The sequence below is a fragment of the Cydia pomonella genome, chromosome 10 (genome assembly GCF_033807575.1).
Source record: "Cydia pomonella isolate Wapato2018A chromosome 10, ilCydPomo1, whole genome shotgun sequence".
NCBI lineage: Eukaryota > Metazoa > Arthropoda > Insecta > Lepidoptera > Tortricidae > Cydia > Cydia pomonella.
In genome coordinates, this window is record NC_084712.1 from 18,502,305 (window position 1) to 18,530,134 (window position 27,830).

The following is a 27,830-nucleotide window of genomic DNA, read 5'->3' on the forward strand; positions in this document are numbered from 1 at the left end:
AAGAGTTTTTTATTCACATCTAGCTCTTTTTGGAAGTAAGATGTAGCAATGAACAATTTATGATCACTCATTGTAAAGTTTTCTATCTTGTGATTACTTTTTAAATCTTATTTGAAACGAAGAACGGTAGTTCAGTTAGTATGTTATAATATATGAAAAACACAATAAATGAGAACGTGATAAAACGTTACCGTTGACTTATTTTTGAAAACAGTAAAGAATGAGTAATTTATTAAGGTGTGTATGATAACATAGTAAATAAAAATGATAAAGATACTCGACCTATATCATTTATATCTATGATAACCCGATTGAGGAGCGTTTGTGTTGGAGTATAATATATCATGCAGATTTTCATGTCACATCGTGTAACATTTATTTATTTTATTTTAAATTGTACATTGTGTTATTACTGTGTGTAATGTAACTTATTTTTAAATTCAAAGTATGCATCGATTATTATAAAAATGCGTTTTAAATAGAAAAATACATTTCACTCCTCTGTCTTTAGTATGGCAACACTACAAATGCCAACATTAGAAAAAAATAAAATTGACAAAAGTGTGCTGTCATTTTTCTGTCCCAAATCAATCACTGTTGATTTTCTAAAACAAAAGCTATTTAATAATATTAGTAATATGTTTCGAGCAAATAATTTTGATAAGTTGCTCGGTAAGTCTCTAAGCCTCACTTTATACAAAGTACACTATACAGTAGCTATTATTAACTCTAGTATTTAAGTTGACAATTCCAATATCTCTCGATATCTCTACCTAGTAGAATTTTCTCTGATTCACTTTCTTTTGCTACGTATAAAAAGTTTCTAACACGAATCACTTATCTTGCCCGACATAACGGTAGCATGACAGTCTTTGTAAAATTCCTGCAAACATGATTGAAATGTTATGAAATTTTTAATTTCAGACAAAGCCACAAGTAATCTACGTTTGGATCCAGACTGGCCGACTATTCTACAAATATGTGATTTGATTCGGCAAAATGATTGCACGTATGTATAATTTACTACGAAACATGAAGTTTACTTGATCATTATTTCCTTGTATATTATGATGTTTGTATGATAATATTTGTAGGCCAAAATACGCAGTTGCTGCCATCAAGAAGAAGCTGTACTCTCAGAACCCACATCAGGCCATGTTTGCACTGCTCACCCTTGAGAGTGTTGTAAAAAACTGTGGTAAGGGTAAACTCATTTACTTCATAACTAAATGACTCAGTGACCAATTAGTATGACTGCTTAGGGTCAGTTGCACCAACCACAATTAACCTATCAACACCACTCAGCAATAAACTGTAGAAATTCCCATCTAATAAAATTTATCAATTATTTTGACAATAATAAATAGTGCAACCAATCCTTACAGTCCAATAATAATAAATCCACTTTTCAGCCCATTTGTGCTACATGATTACACTATCTTCTCATATTACATTTGATTAGATTCTTGGTTACATTAAAATCATGTATCATATTTCATGCAAAGCTTGAAGTATTATTTTTCTGTTTTAAGATATTTTTAATACAAAATATGCTTGTGTTTCATGTGAGCATTCTTGTCAATACTTATCATTTCAAAAATACAGACCATTCCTCTATAATTAAGACATTTTAACACACTCACTGTGGCAGTGGCCTGAAGGACCTGATACAAAGTATGGTTAATGACGAGCTACACTAATTGCTGCAGCTAACATTAAATAGACTATGAATAATAAAATCACAAACCAGATTACAAAACTCATATAACTTGATGACCGATCTGGCCTAGTGGGTAGTGACCCTGCCTATGAAGCCGATGGTCCCGGGTTCAAACCCTAGTAAGGGCATTTATTCGTGTGATGAGCATGGATATTTGTTCCTGAGTCATGAGCGTTTTCTATGTATTTAAGTATTTATAAATATTTATACCTATATTATATATGTTGTTGTCTAAGTACCCTCAACACAAGCCTTATTGAGCTTACTTTGGGACTTAGTCAATTTGTGTAATAATGTCCAATAATATTTATATAAATAATAAGTAACAACGTATATTCATAGTTAGTTATTCATAAACATGCATGATTTTGTTTATTGTAAAATAATTACCAAACTATGAATTAAAATTAGGTAGTAAGCTCCAATGTGCTTAAAAATATTAAAATAGTATTGGTTTTTAGAGTTTTTACCTTATTTTTTGACTGGTGTAAAACGCGCCCACACCAAAAACCCATATGATTATAGATGTGGTTATGGTTAAGTTTAATCTATTTTTATTTACCATAATATAGGTAAATGGGTTTCAGTCAAGCTATAGGTGAACTTCTAATTGCACCAACTCAATGCGAAAAGTTCAGTTTTACTATAGTTTTGTTAACATGCTTATCATTCTCCCAGGCTCCGGCATACATGATGAGGTGGCTTCAAAGGCGTTCTGTGAAATGCTCCGGGACCTGGTAAAGACTACCCAACATGAGAACCTCCGTACCAAGATCTTGGAACTGATACAGGCATGGGGATTCGCCTTCCGGAACAATCCAAAGTATAGAGCAGTGCAGGTATGCTTTGCACACTATTACACAGTGTTTTCACAACCATTTTTTTATGATTTCAATGACTAAACAGCTTTTTAGTGTCCTGAAATATCATAAAAGTAGTGTCTTTAAGTAACACTTTGACAGAATGCTTCTGAAGGTCAAAAATCAATTAGTAATGTATATTCATTGTCCTGAAGCACATTATAATCTAAAGTAGGGGAAGCATTCAGATCAATTGCAACAATTATCCATAAAATTGGAAAAAAATTGTCAGATAATCAAATTCATACTTACTGATATCATAAATGTGAAATAACTCTTTATATCTTTATTACCTTTTAACGGGTAAACTAGTGATCCGAATTTAATAGAATTTAGCCGTGGAGATGGACATGAGATACTTTTTTTATAATCAACCCCTTGGGTGTAGAGAGGGAATGTAGACCAAATCCCAAACGGATGGAGTCGTAATAATAGCTAGCTAGTAGATTATATTCCTTTGATGTGTTTATTAATGTTAAGGTAGGGCAAATTTTAATTATCTATAATATTTATCATCTGTTTATGTATGGTGCTTAGGTAACTACTTCACATTTGTCACTGTCGTTTTCCTATAGCAACGCCCAAATTGTAATTATTAGCTCTCATTATTTACATACATTTTTATCTTCTTATTTATCTTAATTAGAAGTGTTTCTATTTCACGAATGTACGCGTATTCTTATCATCAGCAATAACTACTTGCTAGTATGATTATAATATTATTTTAAACTACAAGGAGACTTTACTGATGTTTGCTCCCCAATAAAGTAGACATTAGCCCGGGTACTCTTCAATCGTTCCTTCACATCAAGGGAGCTAGCCAAGATGGCAATTGCTGACAGGTATGGCGTTTGTCGATGTACTATTGTATCTTGGCTAGGCTTATCGTATGGGGACAATGTGGACCTCAGCTCACGGCCTCTCGGTCGAATTGAAGCCCCTGTCAGGGCTATAACCGCGAAAATCGAAGTTCGTCAATTGCAGGCATTTTTCTCTGTCACTCCTATTACGTCTTGATAAGAGTAAAAGAGAAAAATCCCCGCAATTTGCGAATTTCGATTTTTGCGGTAGGCCCCCAGGCCAGGGGCCGTTGCATTCTGCCCGCTTTGCCACCTATACTTTGTAATATATAGGACCACATCCCCTTTTTCTATGGTAACAAAGGTGTGTTACGATATATTTGCCTACTTTGGCCGTCACTATGTATTTGATGTTGACTGTATTTTATCGTATCAAAAGGGTCGACCAACAATACAGTAAGTACTACGTTTAGGTATGTAAGTGTATTGTGAGTCATCCTTTCTCATCTTCTCTAACCCGCCATTTTTATGATCATAGTACATTAAACTGTAGTTTCTTGGCAAGGCCTGCGTCTATTTAACGTAGAATATTGATTGACAAATTCCAGCTAGTCAAGGTCACAAACATACAATGTTAAGGTCACAGTACAGTCGGCTTCTAAAATATGATAGGTACGCTAATAATGTGTCACAATTTGGTTTTAATACAATAATACGGTTTCTCTCTTTATGGCACCATTTCAATTAAGTCTATCTTACAACACTTGGTGTTGGAGAAACTTTTAAGAATCTATAGGAACAATCTTGCGATGTTACATTTTTTTTCACCTAAGGTCAATAAGAATAAGTGCGGTATATGGTCAAGTGTGGCTGGCCTCCGCATTGGGGCCTGTTTACACATTGATTAGTGTTTATTGCGAGTTCATACATTTGCTATTTGCGTTTAGTGGTAATAGACCGCGAGCCAGGAACAGATTTCAATAACCAATTGCCTCCTGGGCGAAAAATCGTATAGTGGTTAACGGTTATGTATGAGGAACCCTCGTGGACCTCAGCTGCCGCTCCGTTGAATGATAGTTAAGATGCAATTGTTAATTTTAAAAAAACGTCAGCCTGTTGTATCGCGATGATAAGAACGGTCAGCTGGTCGCATGAACATGTAAAAAATAAGCGCTTTAACTTTTAAGGATAGTAATTAAAAAATGAAAATTTGCATGTGGCATTCCATCAGGCGTTCCAAATAAACGGTTGCGCAATTTACACATTACGCATACTTTGCGGACATAAAGTGGTAAGGCACGTATTTTTTACATGTTCATGTCATCAACTAACGGTCTTTCCACCGCGATACAATCGGATGACTGTTTTTTTAATTCATGATGGCATCTAAACTAAACTATCAGCTGGGAGGCAATGACTGACGATATGTGCTGCTGGCCCACGGTCTATAAATGTATGAATTCGCAATAAGGGGTCATCCATTAATTACATCACACGTTTAGGGGGAGGGAGGGGGTCAAGAAAATGTGACACGTTGTCACAAGGGGGAGGGGGGAGTCACAAACTTTGTGACGTCACTTTAACTTCATCAAATCATCAGTAAGCGAAAAGTGAGGAAAAAAAAAATATTTTTTTAATTCGCTGTACAGTTAAATAACAACTTTATGGAACGATAATCGTTTTTATTTGTTTAATTTTCTTACGCAATCAGTTTCGAGTAAAAAAAATTACTAATGTTTCTTTTTTTCAAAAATATTTTGATAAAATATGAATGATACCTTGATACCTAATTCAATTTGCCGATTTCCTTGAAAACAAAATTGCCAAAAATGTGACGTCACACCAGGGGAGTAGGGGCTTGCCAAATGTGACTAAGTGTGACAAGGAGGGGGAGGGGTCAAAAAACCTAGAAATTCGTGTGATGTAATTAATGGATGACCCGACACTACTCAATGTGTAAACAGACCCAATGTGACGTCCAGTCCAGCCGCACTTACCCGGAATTGACCTTAACTTATTAAAATTAGGTCTAAACAACAACCATTGGACACAAAATATAAAAAAATAATATTTTCCATAGTGATTCTTGACTTAAACTACTGTTATTTTATTGATTTCTAAGCCAGCTAATCTAATTAGGCTCCATTACCACTTGACACTGCTCAGAGCCCAGTGACACAGTACGTTTCCTAGTGATAAAATGACAGCACCATTTATGAGAGTAAGTTAAAGATTGAATATAATTAATTACAGTAATAGTTGTTAAACATACCTCATTATTAATGTGTTTATTTGTATCGAGAGTTCTCTGGAAAACAACTGTCATAATATGAATTTCTTTAGGTATTTGTTTGTTTTGTAAGTAACCGTCTATTACAATCTATGTACATAAAATTTCGTAAAGTGGTTCTAAATTCTTCAAATTGTGTTACACTCGGCAACTACAGATGCGTAATATACGTTTTTTTTTTTTTTTAAAGTTGGATAAGTTACTTTCTGCCTCGCACAGCTAAACTGTGGAATGAACTGTCGCCTGCGGTATTTCCGGACCGATACGACCTTCAAAGTCTTCAAACCTTCAAGAAAAGAGCATACTTCGTATAGAAAAGAGTATAATCGTATCAGCCTACCTATAAGCTCGGCTGTTTTCATTTCAAACGAGATACCAGTGACAACAACATGCGAATGAGGTCATTGACCTTATCGCCTCACAATTACTTAGATAACAGTAGTCGCTAGCAGACAGATTTGCACAAGGGCCTGTTTCTCGAATGGTATCTAATCTTCTTCCTCGCGTTGTCCTGGCATTTTGCCACGGCTCATGGGAGCCTGGGGTACGCTTGACAACTAATCCCAAGATTTGGCGTAGGCACTAGTTTTTACGAAAGTGACTGCCATCTGACCTTCCAACCCAGAGGGTAAACTAGGCTTTATTGGGATTAGTCCGGTTTCCTCACGATGATTTCCTTCACCGAAAACCGATTGGTAAATATCAAATGATATATCGTACATAAGTTCCTAAAAACTCATTGGTACGAACCGGGGTTTGAACCCGCGACCTCCGGATCATCTACTTACTAGCTTGAGCCCGAGACTTAATTAGGAATGATTAAGTATCCCTAGGAAACATCTCCATCCATACCAAATTTCATTTAAATCGGATCAACAGTTTGAACGTAAACAGACAGACAGGGTAAAGGCCAGCACCGACCACTATTGACGGACTGATCAACGTCAACCAGCAGTGAACAACCTAACTTCCCAATAGGTACAAGTAGGGTTTGCAATCCGGATCCGAAGTGTAGGAAATTATCCGGATCTGGATCGGGATCCGCGGATCTTCCCATGCATTTCAGATGCCTCGTGCAAGCCCTAGGTACAATAAAATTTTGCGAACGTTTCAACGGCGCGGCGACATACTTAGTTACTTACGGTTTGGCATAAGGCATAACCGACCTTTACTTTCGCATTTATGTATTTATAATATTAGTAGTGATTAATAGTATTTGTTTTACTAGGGCACAGTTGTTGTCAAACCTTCGTGCTAATATTGATACCCCATTGATATTCCAAAATTGAACTACGAGCGTAGCGGGTGCGAAAAGTGTAATCTTGAGCGTTGAGTGTTTCAAGGCACGCGGGTTTACAAACTTGCTACTGAGTGTAACACGACATTTCTCACCACTCACCAATGCGAAGAAAATACTAACTGTAAAATATTACAAATCGGATCCAAATGAACGCAATGATCAATTCTACCAGCTGACATGAGGAAACAACTCAAAATTGGCATCAAATGACTTCCTCTTGTGGATAAAATGCAGCTTTCTCATCAGTATTCGATGAATAAAGAGAGCCTTTACGAGCTGGTGTGGTGAAAAATAATATCTACACCCTCTTATTTATTAACCTAAAGTATTATTGTGTTTATCTTCATAGCCTGTGGTTACTGAGGGCGTACCGCGAACCATGTTCGACGTGCTGCCTCTCTGTCGCACTTGTAAATTCGCACGCACGCGAAAACCGAAATTCGCAAATTGCGGGGATCTTTCTCTTTTACTCTCACTAAGGTTTCGGTTTTCGCGGTAGGCCCCGTTACAACTTCATGACGCGAGTTGCGTTATCGCCTACCTGTCAGTGATAGTGAGTCATATCTTGGTCGTACCTAAACAAAGCAAAACGTCACTCGCATTTACTCAATACAATGTCCTTAACTGTTCAGTGACTCGTTAAAAGTAATATTTTTTACTTTGTGTTCTGCCTGTTGCTATTGTAGTTTAAAAAAATCATTTGTAATAAGTGAAGAGGAAATAATATATTTAAAATGGTATGATAACAGTTTATTATTTTCAGTTTTTAAAGTGCATTTTTTCCTTCCTACTTGTGTAATATAGAAATACAGCTGTGCACGTACGGTTTTGCCCGATACAGTGAGTTCTGTTTCTCCTCGTCCTTTCCCAAGGGGTGAATTAGAAAAAAGTAGTTTGTGTCCACTTCAAGAGCTTACACTTTCTGCATTTTTGAAAAGAAGAGAGAGAGAAAAAGAAAACTAAAAGATATGAGAACTGCTATACTCTAGTTGACCTAGTTGTGGCAAAAATGTGATAAGGTATGTGGGTCTACATTATCCAACCAATAATTTTAGTTGGAACTAACGAAGAATGCTTGTCAACAGGACACGGTGAATATTCTCAAAGCTGAAGGATACAAGTTTCCACCGCTGAAGGAGTCTGACGCTATGTTCTCTGCTGACACTGCCCCGGAGTGGGCTGACGGTGAAGTGTGCCATAGGTATGTATGTATATAAAACTAAATTTTACCCTGATGAAAAGGCTTTTCTTACTATATCTGCAAATTAATTACATTTTCAATTTAATTTGCTAATTTTATGGACAGCAAAATTGCGGAAATCGATTTTTTTTACAATATATTAAAGATTTCCTATTGTAGTAAAGTAATATTCATGTTTGTTTGACAGATTTCCCTTTCGGGCTTTTAACTAGAACACTAATAAAAGTGACAATGTATGTGCCTGGAGAAACTCATTGGCATAAGCCAGAAGTTCTGAAATCATACACCCCACCATGCAGCTATCAGCACTGCACTGGCTGGATGTTAGTTATACCATAATTTCCCAACGTAAATGTACACAGATGCCGAGTTGCCTTTTCCCTGATGGTCCGTCGGCACCACTGCAGAGCCTGCGGCCAGGTGTTCTGTCAGCAGTGCAGCTCAAAGAGTTCCACTTTGCCCAAGTTCGGTATTGAGAAGGAGGTAGGTTTAAAATGGGTTATGTACTCTGGTCAGTCTTCATTTCAATTCAAAAGATTAGAGAGTCAGACCAAGACCAGTTGGCAGCGATTTTGACAGCCCAAACAGTGAAAGTGTTATTTTAAACATCAAACTTCTATGAAATTATGACGTTTAATTAACACTTGCACAGGCTGGGCTATCAAAACTGTTGCCAACTTAGCTTGGTCCGAGTGTTGATGTACTTTCCATTCTTCTTCTGTAATTTAAGAGCAGGGCTCTTGTCGGTGCAGCTTGATGAAGTTCCCTCCACCTTGGTCGATCCGAAGCCAGCCCTTTAGTGTCCTGGTACGGCTCCTACATGCTCCTTTACTTGGCTCATATAACTTTTTCTTGGTCTTCCCCGCCCTCTCCTTCCATTTATTTTCCCTTCTATAATGTTTCTGATCAAGTGGTCGTGTCGTAGCAGGTGGCCGATCATTTTTCCTCTTCTATTTTTAACAATGCTCATTAAGCTTCTCTTTTCCTTCACTCTTTTTAGAACGGCTTCTTTGGTTACTCTTTCTGTCCAACTTATTCCTTCCATTCTTCACCAACACATCTCAACGATGCTTGTAAATATTGTTCATCTCTTTTATTGCTTGTAAATATTGTTCATCTCTTTTATTTAGTGTCCATGTCTCACATGCATATAAAGCGATAGACCATATGTATGTCTTCTTTAAAGTCTTCTAGGTTTTTCTTCTTATAGAAAGTACTTTCCATAAATAAATGAAAATATTTCTTTACCCTTTTACTAGTAGCACTTTCAGGAAAAGGCTTGATCTTACTTTAACATCTTCCTGTCAACTTGTAATAAATATTAAGCTTACTTTACATGGGACCTATCGACCCCATCCTGCAGTTAACATTAACACATGGCACAAGACTAAATTTTTGCAAATTTTAAGGTCTGAAGACTATAGGAATATTGTTTTACTCAGGTTCGGGTTTGTGATGCTTGCTACGACAAAGTGAGCCGCCCGCCAACCTCAACAGCGAAGCTGGAGATAGTCGACACCTCCAGTGACTATGGCCCTGCTGCGGCACAGCCACAGGTATGGACATTGTTATATTTTGAAAAAAAGTCTTTCCCTTTGATTACTTTTTTTTTTATTTACCTCATGCTATTTCGATCCAACAATGTAATATTTCAGCTAATGTTTGAATAAAGAGACAACATAGATATACTCCACAGACCATACTAAATGTATCAATATTTAGATCAAAACTTTGAAATGGATCCAGAGGCAGAAAATGAATTCAGGTTGCAAAATAATTTGAAGTACTGTTTATTGGCATTATTATATAACTTTTTATAACTGTGCCCAAAGGATAACTAATACTTTTTTTCCTCCATACATGAGTGCCCACCCTAATGTAGGCAGCATCAAAAGTACTGGATCAGACTGCATCAAAAATATCTACATTCATACTCTAATAGCTTAACTAAAAGGGGTATGTTTGTTGTTTGTATATAATTGTTTCATCCACTACTATTGATGCCGACTGTAATTGAGAATATATTTTAGGCCATTTTAATATATGGAGCCATTTTCAAAATAAATGTATGAAGTTTTTGAGGGAGTTAATGCTGACCTACATTATTAACATGTTCAATCAATCAATTTTTCGTGTTATGGCTCCATCAAGGTGTTGATGATTCTGCCAATGTCGAGGTTGGATAAGACACGGCTAGTATATGAATGTCATGAAATTTCTTATCCCTTGGAGTAGTAGGCGGCTGACTATGTCATTTAAATTTCAAATTTGATTATTTGAAATAAAATAAAAATTCCAAAAACTCAAAAACGACATATTCCACTTGAACTATGAAGTGAAGCTAAATAACTGCTACTAATTAAATTATGGGGTTTTATATATAACTACTGAATTGTTACAAATGTTAGGTTAGAAAACTTATTTTATTAACTTATTTATGCTACAAATATCACTGGGCTTCGTAATTTTCTCCTGGCATTTCACCACCCGGCACCAACATTGCAATGTTATTTCCATTTAGTAGAATTTGGTCCAGTTTGGTTATTTTTCTGCCTTCTGGCGTTGATTCGTATTCCGTCACATCATCAAGTAACATGTTCACAAAATCGTCGAATCCTTGTAGAGTTCCCACCATTTCTTTGTCGTTTTTCATTATAATGTGAATTCGGGAACCTATGCACTTGTCCACTAATTCTAGCGGCAACAGCGTGTTTGGATTTGGTAACGATTGAGCCATTTTTTGCGATAGGTAGATTTCCTTCTACGTTGCCAAGATATTATAGTTAGTTTACACACAATTTGGACGTAATTATTTGTGAAATATGAAACATTTAATCTCTCACAACAAACGCATCGAACGGAAATTACTGTGATCAAGGTTATCCAAATTGACAGTTGCGTTTGAGGAATAGATAAGTCGTAGTCTTTTCCACACAACAAACGATTATACAATGTTACTGAAACAGCGTTGGCGCATCACTATGGCTATACTACGGCCTTACCGGTTTTTACTTGGGTATGGTAACACCGTATACTGGCTTGGCCAATTGATTTGAATCCAAGGCAACTAGACTGCACAAAAAAAAAAATTTGCTTCTTCAACAAATCTTTTGAATTTTAACGACGTACGGACGATAAATTGTGATGATATTATTTTGTTAAGCGTTAAATAACTGTCTTTGGAGTGTACTTTATTAAAAATGTCTAAAAATTACGTGACAAGTTATCGTGGTGATACATACTTAACGCCTACTGGTAAATTATACATAAAGGACGAGCCAGTTACTCCTATTGAGGAAGACTTCGGCGATCACAATAATTTGGATGATTTTATTAAACTCGAACATGGCGGAATGAGGAAATCTATGTCTATGAATGACTTAGCTTCACTTACGTCGGACCTCATCAAACTAGGATATCATGAACATGCAGATCACAGGCATCGTAAAGTTACAGGAGCGGGCGAGCTGTCGAAAACGAAATTTGTATCTATGGCTGAAGGAGTTTATCATTATCAAAGAGATACGCCAAATCGCTTCCATTCAAGTCGACCTCAAGCATTCCGTACTAGTGTAGCTCCAGAGCAGCTAGGGCTCACTATTCCGCAGTCACCCATGTTGAGATGTAAGGCACGGTCCCGACCTCTTCACGTTATATCTCAAAAAGAAAAAGAAGAATTGGAAGCAGAAGAAATAAAAAAATTCAAGATTAAAGCTAATCCTATTCCGAAATCAGTGATTGAAGGCTGTAGAAACCTTCCTGAGGTGCCAAAGAAATTGCCAACAGTACCTGAACCATTCCACTTGACTAAAGTGAATAAAAAAATAGCTCAGTCACCACCCATACATGTTCCTGTATTCAAAGCGCGTCCTGCACCTAAACACATACTTGAGAAACCACAGGTGTGTCCGAAACAGTCTATTCCTCTCACTGTACCTGTCTCTCCAAAGTTCCACTACAAACCACCCCGTCAGATGCACAACTCTTCACCTAAACCACCCAAGCCTGTTGAAAAGCCAGTTCGTCATGGACCCCTTATGGCAGAGCCATTTTCATTTGAAAAGAGAGATGAAGAAATCAAGCGCCGTCGTGAAGAAAGAATTAAAAAACAACTTGAAGAGGAGCGCAAACAAGCTTCTCAATTTAAAGCGCAGCCACTGCCAGGAGCTGTAAAGAAGCAAATGCAAATAGCTACAGTCAAATGTGGTTCATCTTCAGCATCCTCAGAAAATAAAGAGAACCGCTTCAAATTTGAAGCCAAACCTCCTATAGTATTATACAAAGAACCTTTCAAACCTGTACTAAAGCCAGTTCAACTTTTAAAACCTGCTCCATTCCAGCTAACAACAGAAAAGAGAGCAGTGGATAGAGAGAGATTTGATAAGAATCTGAAAGAAAAGGAAGAGGAACAGGAGAGGCTTAGACAACAGAGAGAGAAAGAAATTCGAGAGGCAGAGGAGCAAGCTAATGCTGAACTGAGGGCTAAACTGGTGCACCATCCAAAACCAGTTCCTGTGGTCCACCATCCATTTGTTCCCGAAAAATCTGTGGCTCCACTAACAGTGCCTGAAACCCCTAAATTTGTTAGGAGATTGAAGCAACATGAATAGACTAGCACACTAGAATGATCACATTTTTTATAGCATTTATCCCTCTTCTCCCTACAGACTTGGTAATGTATAGAAACAATTTTATTTATTTTCAATGAACTTGAAGTTGATTGTATATAATAATAGACATAGTCATAGAAAAATCACCACATTGAAAAATTGTAACAATCATGCTTGCATTACTTTTATATTGATAATTTTATTATATAAGGCTGTGAAAATTCTGAAATGCCAATCAGAAATGGAAACTTCAAGAGAAGTAAACAAAAAAACATGTTCACCTTCTAATTTCTTTAGAAATTACTGTTCCGTTTTATTATTGCCTGTCCTGTACTTCATTCAATTGTCAAGCCGCCTGTGACAGCACACTAGAAGGATGATCAAATGAGAAACATTACCGGTGGATAGGGATCGAAGTATGATGAAATAATTCAGTTATGCTGTGTTGTTCATGATGTTTTGTCTGACCGCTCAACATATCAGTGGTCATTGTGTTTTATAAGTGTAGGCCCTCTAATGCACCAGTAATGTTCCGCTGTTCTAGTGGTTCTGTCTAGACTTTCTGTTTTAATTTAAAAAGTTACTCAAAATCCTTTGACTGTGTAAAGTATGGTACCTAAACCAGGTGGTCGGGTAACTATAGTTCAAAATTTGTGACATTTTTAACCAAAAGCAACCACATTGTCCATTGTTGATAAGGTCAATTTCAAACTGAAGCTATATAGAAATAGTGCATTATTAACAATCGCCAATAAGTACTCTTGTTTGAAAATGGCCCATTTAATTAAGTACCAATACAAATGTTATTTATAGTATTTTAGCAGAAAATGTTCTCCGCTATACATTAAACTTGACTCAGAACTAAGTATTTCAAATGACAGTCACAAGTAAACCAATATTCCAAGTTAGTTGGGGACCATAGTTAGGAGATTTTGGACAGTTTTTGCCAATAGTAAGGTGGATGCACCCTTTGCTTGGTGGAAGGAATGCTCATAACTTGAACATAATTGTGATCATTCTAGTTAATAAGGGATAGACATTATATTGTTAATGATTTAAGACACTCTCTACCTGGAGAAAGGAATGCTCATAACTTGAACATAATTGTGATCATTCTAGTTAATTAGGGATAGACATTATATTGTTAATGATTTAAGATTTTGGACTGATTGACAATAATGTTAATCTTAGTCAAGTCATTAGTAATTTCTACATAAATTTTATTACATGTAATTTTCATTGATTTTGAGTAGTTTTAGTTTAGAGATAGTTTGTATTGTGTAGTTTAAATGTTGTAATAATGTTTTCCGTTTATAGTTCATTACATACATACATAATAATGATTATTGTTTTAGTAATTGTGTAAATTAACTGTAACTCACTTTATTAAAAGCTTTATAACTTACTATATTGTTATTTTCTTTAACTGTTATTTAAATTAAAACATAATATTCTTTGGGATTGCTGAATAAACACAGGTAACTTTCTCAAAGACCGGTATTTTAATTAACTCCACTTCGGAGGCCCTTACGAGTGTATAAACTTGCCATAGGGCCTGTTTAGATATTGATTAGTGTTAAGTACGAGTATAGGTATATACATTTGCTACTAAACGTAAGTACTATCTCAGACGATTGATGTTTCAAATGACGTTGATAATATGTTACAGTTTTCAATTGTTTGGTTGAATTAAATGTAATGTCCGTGTTACAACAGCGCTATATGCAACATTTAATTACTTTTTATTAAAAAAAAATACTACATACATTCGAGAAATGAAACAAGTTTCCATCAGTTGTTCAACCCACGTCTAGGACAAGTGCTGGTGATGTTTTTCTAATTGTCCCTTCATCATGCTTACCAATTGATGTTACATGGAATTAGGAAATATATACGTTTATTTGTTTCGTAAACAAAGCGTATGGTTTATTTTTTAGGAATTCCATCTACCCACAAAACGTACAAAAATACTAAAATTATAAACAGATATTTTATCTATTTCCTATAATAGATTTAGAGTATATATATTTATTCAGAAATAACCAGATGTCCATTGTGCTACATATATGTCGGAGAACGACTGAATCGTGGCATCTATTTTGACGACCGGTCTGGCCTAGTGGGCAGTGACCCTGCCTATGAAGCCGATGGTCCAGAGTTCAAAACCTGGTAAGGGCATTTATTTGTGTGATGAGCACGGATATTTGTGCCCGAGTCATGGGTGTTTTCTATGTATTTAAGTATTTATAAATATTTATATCGTTGTGTAAGTACCCACAACACAAGCCTTATTGAGCTTACTGTGGGACTTTAGTCAATTTGTGTAATAATAAGCTATAATATTTATTCATCTATCGCCTTTCAGAGGCGTTTCATCACGCCATATTTGACAAATAGAGCAAGCTAGGGTGTGAGTGGCGTTCGACGCAGTTCCGCCAAGGCGTTATAGAGTGCGCCCAGCGCTGTCAATACAATTGAAGTTATGATTTAGACAGGGCCGGATTTAGGGGAGGGCAACCGGGGCTACTGCCCCGGGCCTCCACAAAAGAGGGGCCCCCTACAATAGAGAATTCGGTAAATTTACCATTTTATTTGGAAAAAATTTAGGGCCAGGGGGCCTCCACTCCTTTATTGCCCGAGGCCTCCAGACCTCTAAATCCGGCATTGGATTTAGATGAGAACGAACGGGAGAAGATGACGTCGGTGGCGGTTCCTGGGTCTAACCCACTGGTTTGCTTAAGAAATGTAATGTTTGCTATGATTTGTAATCAGTATTTTCCAGTAGACTGAATTGATCATCGCATTTCTTTGAAACCCCTCGTAATCCATGATTAAAGGTTCTGATGTGCTGTCTCCAGTATGATACGTCCATAGTTCCTGACATATATGTATATACCTATTTTGCGAATAAATATCTATTATATTCAATACAATTTCCTACGTTAATTACTATTCAATCTGAAGCAGAAACGTCCCGGCAAATCCGAGCAGGACCTGCAAGAGGAAGAAGAATTACAATTGGCGCTCGCGCTCAGTCAATCCGAGGCCGAACAGAAAGAGAAGGAGCGCACGCGCTCCCGCTCGCACATCGCGCCCGACCCTGTGACGCACCCAACTGGTAACTATTTATCTCAAAAATCCTAACTCATTTATTCGTAACAGATGTTCTTAGAATTAAGTAAGTACAATCATAGATCCTACTAGGACGTACCCCGTCCGTTCCTCCGTCCGTCCGTCCGTTGGTAGTTTTGAACTTATCTAGGAGAAGGAAAATTCCAAAATCAAACCCGGGACGGAGTCCCCGTTAGGTGTGAGTAGGGTCCAACCTGTAATCTGCGGTAGACTCCTGCAGCCAAGCAGCCAACCTTGCTCCACACGTATTGGCTTGCCTTTCCTGTGGGTCCGGCCAGTGAGGTCGAGAGGGTGGCGCAGGTGCTGGGCATCCCTGCGTTTTCCTTGACTCCGTCCCAGGCGGTGTAATGTCTCTAGACATTGCAACATAGATCGTCTGAAATAGACGCTTAAGGCCAGTAGTAGTATTAGGACGTAGCACTTAAAATAATTACCTGCATGAAATATTTACAGTTTACTTAAGAAACTCGTATACCTACTTTGACTTGTGAATGCGAAATCGCAGTCCGAATAAGTAGTCTGTCACGGTGTGACTAAAATTGGAATAATTAGTTTGATATGGACAATTTGACTATTAATATAAATTGTATTGTTTTATTCACAGTATCGCCAACGCCGTCATCCGTGAGCGCGTCCCCAGAGCACGCGAACCAGTCCAACTCTGAACTGTCCCGCTACCTGGACCGCAGCTACTGGGAGCAGCGCATCTCCAGCCAGAGCGCGCCCACCGCGCCCGTCTCGCACACCACCAGCGACACCTCCGAGGTACTAGTAGCAACACATTACTATTGTGCAGAACCGAGGTTCCGCGGGGCAGTGGAATAAAATAGTCACAGCTTGAAGACAGTAACTTATTCTTTATTGATTAATGTCGCAGCACTTACATTATAACGGTTGTGATTGAAAATTAAGAGACTACATGTCCGACCACGGGCGATATCAAAGCCAAAGAGAGAGAATAAAAAGAGCAGCGATACAGACTAAAAACACGTTAAGCGTCATACACACATGCGTAGAATGGTTGGTATTATAAGGGTGTTAATACAAGATTCAATTTTCTAACAATTACAGACCATTGACCTTACCTCGTTGCAATAGGGTTCACGAATGGTTCACATGACTTACACATTCGAACCAAAAAACTACATTGACACTTCATACAATGCTGTATTTTCACATTTTCAGCTACAATATTGTACACTAGTTTACGAGTCTTAGAGCCAGTTGCACCCGCCACAATTGACGGGCTGATCTATGTCCCTCGTCAGCAGTGAAATATGAAACTTCCCATGTATAAAATAAAATTTTGCGAACAAACGGTGACAAACGTTTTGGTGCAATGCACCCTTACTTACTTACTTGACTGGCACGACGACCTAAAATGAGTGTTGGCCTCCAACACAAGAGCACGCCACTTTGCTCGGTCCAGAGCGAATTTACGCCACCTTTCGCCGACGCCGAGCTAATGGAAATCTGTATCCACTCTATCCGCCCAACGATATTTAGGATGACCAAGAGGACGGCGTCAAGTTGGTCGACCCAAGTAAGCCCTTTTGACTGCCCAATCGTTACCCATCCTTTCGAGGTGGCCAAGCCAGCAGAGATGATGTGCTTTGGTCTCACCTATTATATTCAGCTCTGCTATTAATTGTTCTATTTGGGCATTCTTTCGAATCTTCTATTTTTAACGAGGCCCATAATCTTCCTTAACACCTTACGTTCTGTGACTGGAAGGCTATTCTCCTCTTTGAGTTTTAGTGTCCAAACCTAACACCCATACATCCGGATGGGGCGAATCACAGTCCTATAGATCCATAGCTTAGTGCGTCTACTAAGTAGTGGTTAACAATGCACCCTTAGTATGTTATTTGTATATTCTGTCTGAAACGATTTTTTTTTTCAGGAATATGCCAAGCCTGCCACAAGCAAGGCGCAAGAGGACGACAGCGAAGACAAAGAAATTGACGAGTTCGTGGAAAAACTCAAGTCTCAAGTCGAGATTTTTGTTAACCGAATGAAGAGTAACTCTTCCCGGTACGTTATTTTTACACTCCTTACTGAATTATTGAACCCATATACGGACGTAGCGGACCCCGACCTTGGTCCGGTTCGAGGCCTATTCGAAAGTAAAGTCCGTTAAGGCCGCTGCTATAATTAAGAGCGAGAAAGAAATATTTTGACCGGACCAAGGTCGCGGTCCGGTACGCCAATCAACGGGTAAACAGGTCCCAATGTAAAGGCCAGTCATTTTTTCTGCAGCACAGAATAAGTCATGATACTGCCGTACAGAAGTTTGACAGCGATTCAGGGACGAATCCTGCTGTCTTTGTAATGTACGGCACTATCCCTTTCGGTTATATAGGGTTATCAAAATTCAAGTCATTATCTTTATTTGTGGTTGTGCGCGCAAAGGGACGTCAAGTTCTGCCAACCCTTATAATTGCTCGGAGCAATGCTGAGCCGAACGGAGCCGAGAATGCCCGAAAGGCCCGCAACAACACTTCGTATTGATCTTATCCATACATAGGTCACTAGACAAGTTTTGCAATAGACAAATATGAAACAAATAGGTAGCCTATCACATATACTTTTTAAAACTATATTTCCTTAGACGATGATTGGCTAGAAAATATCTACTTTTTTTTTAATTTGCTTATTAAAAAAAATCTTAACTTTGTATGAAATTAAAATGTTGTATAAAATATGCCTAATTCGCCCCTTAGCCCACGCCGACGTTTTCAAAGTTTAAATCAATTTTTTATAAGTAAATAAAATAAAAAACCTTTTTGCTCAAACATTGTCTATGGAAATATAATATTAAAAAAATATATGTGTTAGGCCACGATGTTTCATATTTGTCTATTGCAAAACTTATCTATTGAGCTACGTATTTATATTTTGCTTTCTTATGCAGAGGCCGATCCATCGCGAACGACACATCCGTGCAATCCCTGTTCATGAATATAACCGCGATGCACTCTCAACTGCTCCGCTACATACAACAGCAGGACGACAAACGAGTTTATCTTGAAAGCCTTCAGGTATTGAACATGTTTATTTTCATTTCAGTTATGGTAAAAATTGACTTGGCTTTTCTTCACATTTAGAAGTCGATATGTATTTATATTTCAGTACCCCTAGTGTAAATTTAGTCGATAGCGAAACGTGACGTACGCGTTTGCGTTAAGTCTCATTTTGTATGGGTTTTTGAACAGCGCGCCAAGCGGGACGTTTTGGAAAGTCAAAAATCTCATACAAAATGACACTTAACGCAAACGCGTACGTCACGTTTCGCTGTCGAAAATATTTACACTAGGAGTACTGATTCTAAATAGTTTTATAAAGTTCTTTTGGTGACATAACACTGACATTTAAATATTCTTTTTTTTAAATATAAACATTAACTGACGTTTCTTGCAGTTTTGTTTGTAATTACTTTCCTGATTAATACCGTGTTACTGTATTTTTCAACACTTCGCATAATTAATCATAATCATAATGCTTTATTTGTAAAACATAGATAGACATAGGTCTTAACGGTCATGTTTTGCCGGTTGGCATACAAATATCAAAGGGAACTAGAATCAAATTTTATAATATAACTTATAAAATAAATAAATTAGAATTAAATTACATTTAAAATTACAATACAAATTTATCATTAGTCATGATTATAATTATTGTTTTATTTGTTATTGTCATCAAGATAGGCTTTTATGGAATAATATGCCTTATTTACTAAAAATACAAAGAGTTCTTTTTTCAATCATTAAACAATTTAAACTCATAGGTCCGTCACTTAATTAATTTATGACGATATGAGACGAAGATCTATTCGGCATGTGCTCACGATTCTTTTTTTTAGGACAAAATAAACCAAATCCGCGACAGCCGCGCGGCGCTGGACACGCTCCGCGCCGAGCACTCGGCGCGCGTGGCGGCGCAGGCCGAGGCCGCCGAGCGACAGAGACAGATGCAGATGGCCGCCAAGCTGCAGGCCATGCGCAAGAAGAAGCACGAGTACCTGCAGTACCAGCGTCAGCTCGCGCTGCAGAGGGTGCAGGTATACTAGTGTTCTACTGGACACGCTCGCGTGGCGGCGCAGGCCGAGGCCGCCGAGCGACAGAGACAGATGCAGATGGCCGCCAAGCTGCAGGCCATGCGCAAGAAGAAGCACGAGTACCTGCAGTACCAGCGTCAGCTCGCGCTGCAGAGGGTGCAGGTATACTAGTGTTCTACTGGACACGCTCGCGTGGCGGCGCAGGCCGAGGCCGCCGAGCGACAGAGACAGATGCAGATGGCCGCCAAGCTGCAGGCCATGCGCAAGAAGAAGCACGAGTACCTGCAGTACCAGCGTCAGCTCGCGCTGCAGAGGGTGCAGGTATACTAGTGTTCTACTGGACACGCTCGCGTGGCGGCGCAGGCCGAGGCCGCCGAGCGACAGAGACAGATGCAGATGGCCGCCAAGCTGCAGGCCATGCGCAAGAAGAAGCACGAGTACCTGCAGTACCAGCGTCAGCTCGCGCTGCAGAGGGTGCAGGTATACTAGTGTTCTACTGGACACGCTCGCGTGGCGGCGCAGGCCGAGGCCGCCGAGCGACAGAGACAGATGCAGATGGCCGCCAAGCTGCAGGCCATGCGCAAGAAGAAGCACGAGTACCTGCAGTACCAGCGTCAGCTCGCGCTGCAGAGGGTGCAGGTATACTAGTGTTCTACTGGACACGCTCGCGTGGCGGCGCAGGCCGAGGCCGCCGAGCGACAGAGACAGATGCAGATGGCCGCCAAGCTGCAGGCCATGCGCAAGAAGAAGCACGAGTACCTGCAGTACCAGCGTCAGCTCGCGCTGCAGAGGGTGCAGGTATACTAGTGTTCTACTGGACACGCTCGCGTGGCGGCGCAGGCCGAGGCCGCCGAGCGACAGAGACAGATGCAGATGGCCGCCAAGCTGCAGGCCATGCGCAAGAAGAAGCACGAGTACCTGCAGTACCAGCGTCAGCTCGCGCTGCAGAGGGTGCAGGTATACTAGTGTTCTACTGGACACGCTCGCGTGGCGGCGCAGGCCGAGGCCGCCGAGCGACAGAGACAGATGCAGATGGCCGCCAAGCTGCAGGCCATGCGCAAGAAGAAGCACGAGTACCTGCAGTACCAGCGTCAGCTCGCGCTGCAGAGGGTGCAGGTATACTAGTGTTCTACTGGACACGCTCGCGTGGCGGCGCAGGCCGAGGCCGCCGAGCGACAGAGACAGATGCAGATGGCCGCCAAGCTGCAGGCCATGCGCAAGAAGAAGCACGAGTACCTGCAGTACCAGCGTCAGCTCGCGCTGCAGAGGGTGCAGGTATACTAGTGTTCTACTGGACACGCTCGCGTGGCGGCGCAGGCCGAGGCCGCCGAGCGACAGAGACAGATGCAGATGGCCGCCAAGCTGCAGGCCATGCGCAAGAAGAAGCACGAGTACCTGCAGTACCAGCGTCAGCTCGCGCTGCAGAGGGTGCAGGTATACTAGTGTTCTACTGGACACGCTCGCGTGGCGGCGCAGGCCGAGGCCGCCGAGCGACAGAGACAGATGCAGATGGCCGCCAAGCTGCAGGCCATGCGCAAGAAGAAGCACGAGTACCTGCAGTACCAGCGTCAGCTCGCGCTGCAGAGGGTGCAGGTATACTAGTGTTCTACTGGACACGCTCGCGTGGCGGCGCAGGCCGAGGCCGCCGAGCGACAGAGACAGATGCAGATGGCCGCCAAGCTGCAGGCCATGCGCAAGAAGAAGCACGAGTACCTGCAGTACCAGCGTCAGCTCGCGCTGCAGAGGGTGCAGGTATACTAGTGTTCTACTGGACACGCTCGCGTGGCGGCGCAGGCCGAGGCCGCCGAGCGACAGAGACAGATGCAGATGGCCGCCAAGCTGCAGGCCATGCGCAAGAAGAAGCACGAGTACCTGCAGTACCAGCGTCAGCTCGCGCTGCAGAGGGTGCAGGTATACTAGTGTTCTACTGGACACGCTCGCGTGGCGGCGCAGGCCGAGGCCGCCGAGCGACAGAGACAGATGCAGATGGCCGCCAAGCTGCAGGCCATGCGCAAGAAGAAGCACGAGTACCTGCAGTACCAGCGTCAGCTCGCGCTGCAGAGGGTGCAGGTATACTAGTGTTCTACTGGACACGCTCGCGTGGCGGCGCAGGCCGAGGCCGCCGAGCGACAGAGACAGATGCAGATGGCCGCCAAGCTGCAGGCCATGCGCAAGAAGAAGCACGAGTACCTGCAGTACCAGCGTCAGCTCGCGCTGCAGAGGGTGCAGGTATACTAGTGTTCTACTGGACACGCTCGCGTGGCGGCGCAGGCCGAGGCCGCCGAGCGACAGAGACAGATGCAGATGGCCGCCAAGCTGCAGGCCATGCGCAAGAAGAAGCACGAGTACCTGCAGTACCAGCGTCAGCTCGCGCTGCAGAGGGTGCAGGTATACTAGTGTTCTACTGGACACGCTCGCGTGGCGGCGCAGGCCGAGGCCGCCGAGCGACAGAGACAGATGCAGATGGCCGCCAAGCTGCAGGCCATGCGCAAGAAGAAGCACGAGTACCTGCAGTACCAGCGTCAGCTCGCGCTGCAGAGGGTGCAGGTATACTAGTGTTCTACTGGACACGCTCGCGTGGCGGCGCAGGCCGAGGCCGCCGAGCGACAGAGACAGATGCAGATGGCCGCCAAGCTGCAGGCCATGCGCAAGAAGAAGCACGAGTACCTGCAGTACCAGCGTCAGCTCGCGCTGCAGAGGGTGCAGGTATACTAGTGTTCTACTGGACACGCTCGCGTGGCGGCGCAGGCCGAGGCCGCCGAGCGACAGAGACAGATGCAGATGGCCGCCAAGCTGCAGGCCATGCGCAAGAAGAAGCACGAGTACCTGCAGTACCAGCGTCAGCTCGCGCTGCAGAGGGTGCAGGTATACTAGTGTTCTACTGGACACGCTCGCGTGGCGGCGCAGGCCGAGGCCGCCGAGCGACAGAGACAGATGCAGATGGCCGCCAAGCTGCAGGCCATGCGCAAGAAGAAGCACGAGTACCTGCAGTACCAGCGTCAGCTCGCGCTGCAGAGGGTGCAGGTATACTAGTGTTCTACTGGACACGCTCGCGTGGCGGCGCAGGCCGAGGCCGCCGAGCGACAGAGACAGATGCAGATGGCCGCCAAGCTGCAGGCCATGCGCAAGAAGAAGCACGAGTACCTGCAGTACCAGCGTCAGCTCGCGCTGCAGAGGGTGCAGGTATACTAGTGTTCTACTGGACACGCTCGCGTGGCGGCGCAGGCCGAGGCCGCCGTATACTATTCTATTACTTTCGTGTACAATACAAAAAGCGCTGGTGGCCTAGCGGTAAGAGCGTGCGACTTGCATCGTGAGGAAACCGAGCTAATCCCAATAAGGCCTAGTTTACCCTCTGGCTTGGAAGGTCAGATCGCAGTCGCTTTCGTAAAAACTAGTGCCTACGCTAATTCTTGGGATTAGTTGTCAAGCGGACCCCAGACTCCCATGAGCCGTGGCAAATTGCCGGAACAACGCGAGGGAGAAGTGTTGTGTACAATCACTGCTCTTTTGAGGTAAGGCGGACTTATAGTCTGTATCTTTAATAATTTAAAAGAATGTAAACAAACTACAATTAGGTATTTTATTGGGTAAGAAATTTCTTCAAATCAATTTTAAATCGATGTGCCAAAACTTAAAGAAGTTTTAGTATGATATACATCTTACTCAACGTAACAACGAAGCTGCTATAATCATGCTATTTTGTTGATAAGAATATATAGGGATAGTTTCATTTATCAATAGTAATTTAGCTTTGTAATATTTGCTATTACTTCGCCATAGTAAAGAACCTAAAACGAAATCTAATATTTAGCCATTTGAGTGTAGACGAAAACATTACACGATTAAATGAAATAGGTTAGAAGAACGATGAGGAACAGATCCAGGCAATTTTCTATTTGGTTGGTTAACCGATAAATGTTTCAAGTACCCAGAAATGTAAAAAACACATTATTTACATTTATTTACATATCCAAAGATACAGGCTTATGACATTGGGTTCGAATCCGCACCGCCGGTGTGCGGTCGGGCATCGCGGTATTCGCATCAGTGTGATAATCGAGAATCTGTTTTAGCGACATTGGGGGATGGGGCATTCCAGAAAAGTACAGTGTACTTCATTTAAACCAATTCAATGACAAAGTTAAGAAGCCAATGTTTGGTAACTTAAATTCAACGGTATATAATGCCTCCCCGACAAAATAGACCTTTTTATGGAATGCCTCATTCGCGTCACTATTATGACGGAGTTAAAATTAATAATATTAATTACAATGAAAAACCATTGTTCAATGTGAAGTGTTATTACCGCATGGTTTCTCCTTTCAGGAACAAGAAAGAGAGATGCAAATGAGACAAGAACAACAGAAACACCAATACTTGATGGCATCAAGCACCGGTTTCTACATGCCGGGAGTCACAATGCAGCAGTACCAGCCCGGCTTCCCCAACCAGCCCATCTACGCCAACCCACAGTTCCACCAGATGATCCCGCAGACCACAGATGGTACTATCCCTCCAACTGGACAACCTCAGATATCCCAAGCCATGGCTCTCAACGCCAACCAAATTGCAGCAATGTCCCAATCCATGCCTCAACTTAGCAACGCCTTCGCCATGCCCACCTCAGCCATGACCATGAGCCAAGCTCCAATGACCTCACCATCCATGAACCCACTCAACATCCGACCGAACATGACCCCGCAGCAAATCCAGCAAATGATGATGCATCAGCATCAGATGAGGATGGCCCAACCTGGGCAGAGTGTCCCACAGATGTTCGCAGGACCAAACATACAGCAAAATGGACAGGCTCAACAGCCCAAGAACCAACCGCCAACATCCATGATGGCTTCTATGTCTCTCGGACAACCAAACCAGCCTCAGCTAACACAGGCTAACCCTATGCTCGGAATGCAAATGCCAAACATGAGAATGCCCATGATGCAAGGCCAAAACCCACAGTTTCCGATGAACCAAACGAATAGTCAGCCTCAACATATGCAGCAACCTCAATTGCCCGGGCAACCCATGTCGTTACCAGGACAGCAAGCACAAAATCAAAGTATGCCGCAACCTAATAATAATCAGAATATACAGCAGATACCACAAAACATGCAGCAACCCATGTCAATGCCGGGCCAGCCGATGCCAGGACAACAAATGAACATTCAAGGCCAGCAACCACAGAGCCTTCCTCAACAGCCAATGATGAACGCGGGACAAACGCCCATCCACATGGGCCAGCTAGGACAACAAAATCCGCAGATGATGCAGCAAATGGGTCAAATGCCTCAACAGATGCCTCAAGGGCAACAAATGCCTCCAAATCCAACGATGCCTCAAAATCCGACTATGCCTCAAAACCCGGCCATGCAACAAATGGCGCCCGGTCCACAAATACCGCCTCAACAAATGCCAAACAACCAAGGCCAGCCAGTCAAAATGCCTTCACAAAACTTCACCAATGGCCAGCCGGCGCCGCCGCCCACTCAGCTACCGGCCAATCAGAACCAACCACAGACTCAACCACAAACACCTGTCAAGTCGGAGAGCAACAACAACACGGCGGAACTTATTAGCTTTGATTAGCACTGCTAGGGCCCATAGACAACACTTGGAAGTTCTATTCACTTGCTAAGTTTTAATCATATAGGGAGATAGGGACACAGTTGTATATTTGAATGAAAAATTATTGCTATCTCATTTTAAATGCTTATGAAAGTAAAACTTCCAAGTGTAAAGACGGAGTATTATTGACAATATTGTCTACCTGACTGCCATTTTATGTAGTCTGGCTGCAACATATGGACATTTTATGTTTTTACAGACTATTGCGGGGCCATTATATGCATGTAAAGTTGAAAACCTGCAAGTTGATTTTGGCCCCACAATAGCAGTGTAGTCGGTAGATTATATTGTGCAATAAAATTTATTGTATATGGGACACCTGAGGGCTTACCGCGAAACACGAAGATCTAAATTTCGTTATCTGCCTCAAATCTTTCATATCTGAGCGATAGAGAAGCAGATAACAAAATTTCTATTTTCGTTTTTGGCAGTAGGCCAGAGGGAGCCTATAGGAGATTAATGAAATGACTGGTATCATCTGTACGTAACGTAAAATTGATATGCAATAATAAAAAGCACTTTTAGAGTTCACAGTAAGATATAGCGTTTCTGAAATTATAATATTGATAGTATAATAAATGTTTTTATATTATAACTTACTATAATGATATGATATATTCACGCTTTTCATTTTCATCAATATTGTTGATTGTATTTACCGATCAAACATTGCGATTTGTTTTATAATTTATAGGAAAATTAATAGTCTTCATTTGAAATTCACTTTTCATTTGGTGTGGTTGTTTAGAGGAACCGTTCTTATGGCCTTTGTAATGTAACGTATGTAAATGTGTAACATGTAAAATATTTGTCATTTTGTAGGTTTAGATAATACAAGAATTATATTTAGAAATTGAAAATATTTTTGTTTACCGATTTTTTTATTTGCTGATAGATGTTTTGTTATTTATCTAAGTTATGATCTATGATGTATAAATACAATAAAACATTTAAAATATTTATTTGTTTTGTACTGTTTTTTTAAATACCCAATGTCAGCAATCAGCAAGAAACCCTTAACAGAAATTATTTATTTAGGTCAATGCGGATAAATTAGTCTATGTAATATTCCGTACACGTGCGAGTATTTAAAAAAAGCAGTAATTATTTTTAATCAAAAGTAGGTTCTGAGTGGGTTCTGATCAATTCCTTAGCCTGCGCCTGCGAAGAGCGTAATTACTCTGCGCCACAACAAACGCTTGAAGGTAATAACGGGACCGTGCGAAGCTTGGTTCGTCATTCGTCACTTTCCGTCCGCCTTTTTGTTATAACGGCTTTTTAATTCAATGTAAGAGCTTTATGTACTGATGAACAAATGTAAGACCTGCTAGCATGAGTTGCGTCTTCGCGTTATGTGGAGTCCTAGTGAGTATTTTATTTGGTCAAGTCAAGTATGGACTCGTGCGCGAGAACGCAACGCTAGCCGGGTGAGTGAGTGAAGCGCTTGCCTTTCGCTCATGCTACAGATCTAGAATGTGGCTCCTTTTAACCAGCAAGGAGCAAGTTGGGAGCGGTTAGGAGCAAAGACCATGGACCGACCGTGAGTACCTACCAAAGAGCATATAATCACTACGTTTTAGTACCTACTATGTTTGAACCACGGACGTAGACAATAAGGTGGATAGAGTACACTGGCCAAAAAGTGTGTCCACATGAGAAGTCAAACCAGAGCCCTGCATCTCGTTCTAATTAGGGTGACCATAAGTCATAAGTATATGGTATAATAGGATAAGTTGGAAATTTGGAATGTAAAGTTAGGCCAGGATCTTTTCTCATTCGTGCATAGTAAAAGAGAATCATACTCCACACGCACGCAGCTGGTCAACTTTATTGTCACGCGTGCAATAGAGTATTTAAGAGCAAGTTCGGCCTGGCCAGCCACATTAGGGCTCACGCTAGACAACATCCATAATGTTTATTTAGGGTCGCCGTTATCGAAAACGATGAGGAGGACTATAATTATATATAATTGCCCCAGAAAACTATATGTTTTTTTCTCGAGTAAAACGCTTTCAACAACGTCACTTAATTTAGTTCTATAACTTGTTAGAGATCGGTGTATTGGATCGCGATCCTGGTCGATTGTGAGGAAGATGGTCCGCCGGACGTCCGCCAAAATCCCAGCTAAAAGTAAGAGCGAGACAGATATCCAGGGTCGTGGACCGGTATGCCTATCATTACAGTTTTTAACTAGGGCGCTTATCCCTCTGGAGCATTGACATATTA

The 27,830-nt window shown here is 41.1% G+C and overlaps 3 protein-coding genes across 3 annotated transcripts; 2 read left to right on the forward strand and 1 right to left on the reverse strand.

Moving 5' to 3' along the window:
* The first annotated feature begins 527 nt into the window (after positions 1-527).
* On the forward strand, positions 528-26,566 carry LOC133522333 (hepatocyte growth factor-regulated tyrosine kinase substrate). The gene is made up of 13 exons (XM_061857657.1): positions 528-672; positions 925-1,009; positions 1,095-1,198; positions 2,399-2,559; positions 8,056-8,171; positions 8,534-8,654; positions 9,614-9,727; positions 15,749-15,899; positions 16,518-16,678; positions 17,817-17,947; positions 18,828-18,954; positions 19,779-19,976; positions 24,303-26,566. Exons 1-13 carry the CDS (start codon positions 528-530, stop codon positions 25,563-25,565), a joined length of 2,877 nt encoding a protein of 958 aa, XP_061713641.1. The 3' UTR covers positions 25,566-26,566.
* On the reverse strand, positions 10,576-11,039 carry LOC133522332 (U6 snRNA-associated Sm-like protein LSm5). The gene has a single exon (XM_061857656.1). It carries the CDS (start codon positions 10,906-10,908, stop codon positions 10,621-10,623), a length of 288 nt encoding a protein of 95 aa, XP_061713640.1. The 5' UTR covers positions 10,909-11,039; the 3' UTR covers positions 10,576-10,620.
* Positions 11,337-14,187, forward strand: LOC133522331 (targeting protein for Xklp2-like). The gene has a single exon (XM_061857655.1). It carries the CDS (start codon positions 11,372-11,374, stop codon positions 12,779-12,781), a length of 1,410 nt encoding a protein of 469 aa, XP_061713639.1. The 5' UTR covers positions 11,337-11,371; the 3' UTR covers positions 12,782-14,187.
* Positions 26,567-27,830: the final 1,264 nt, after the last annotated feature.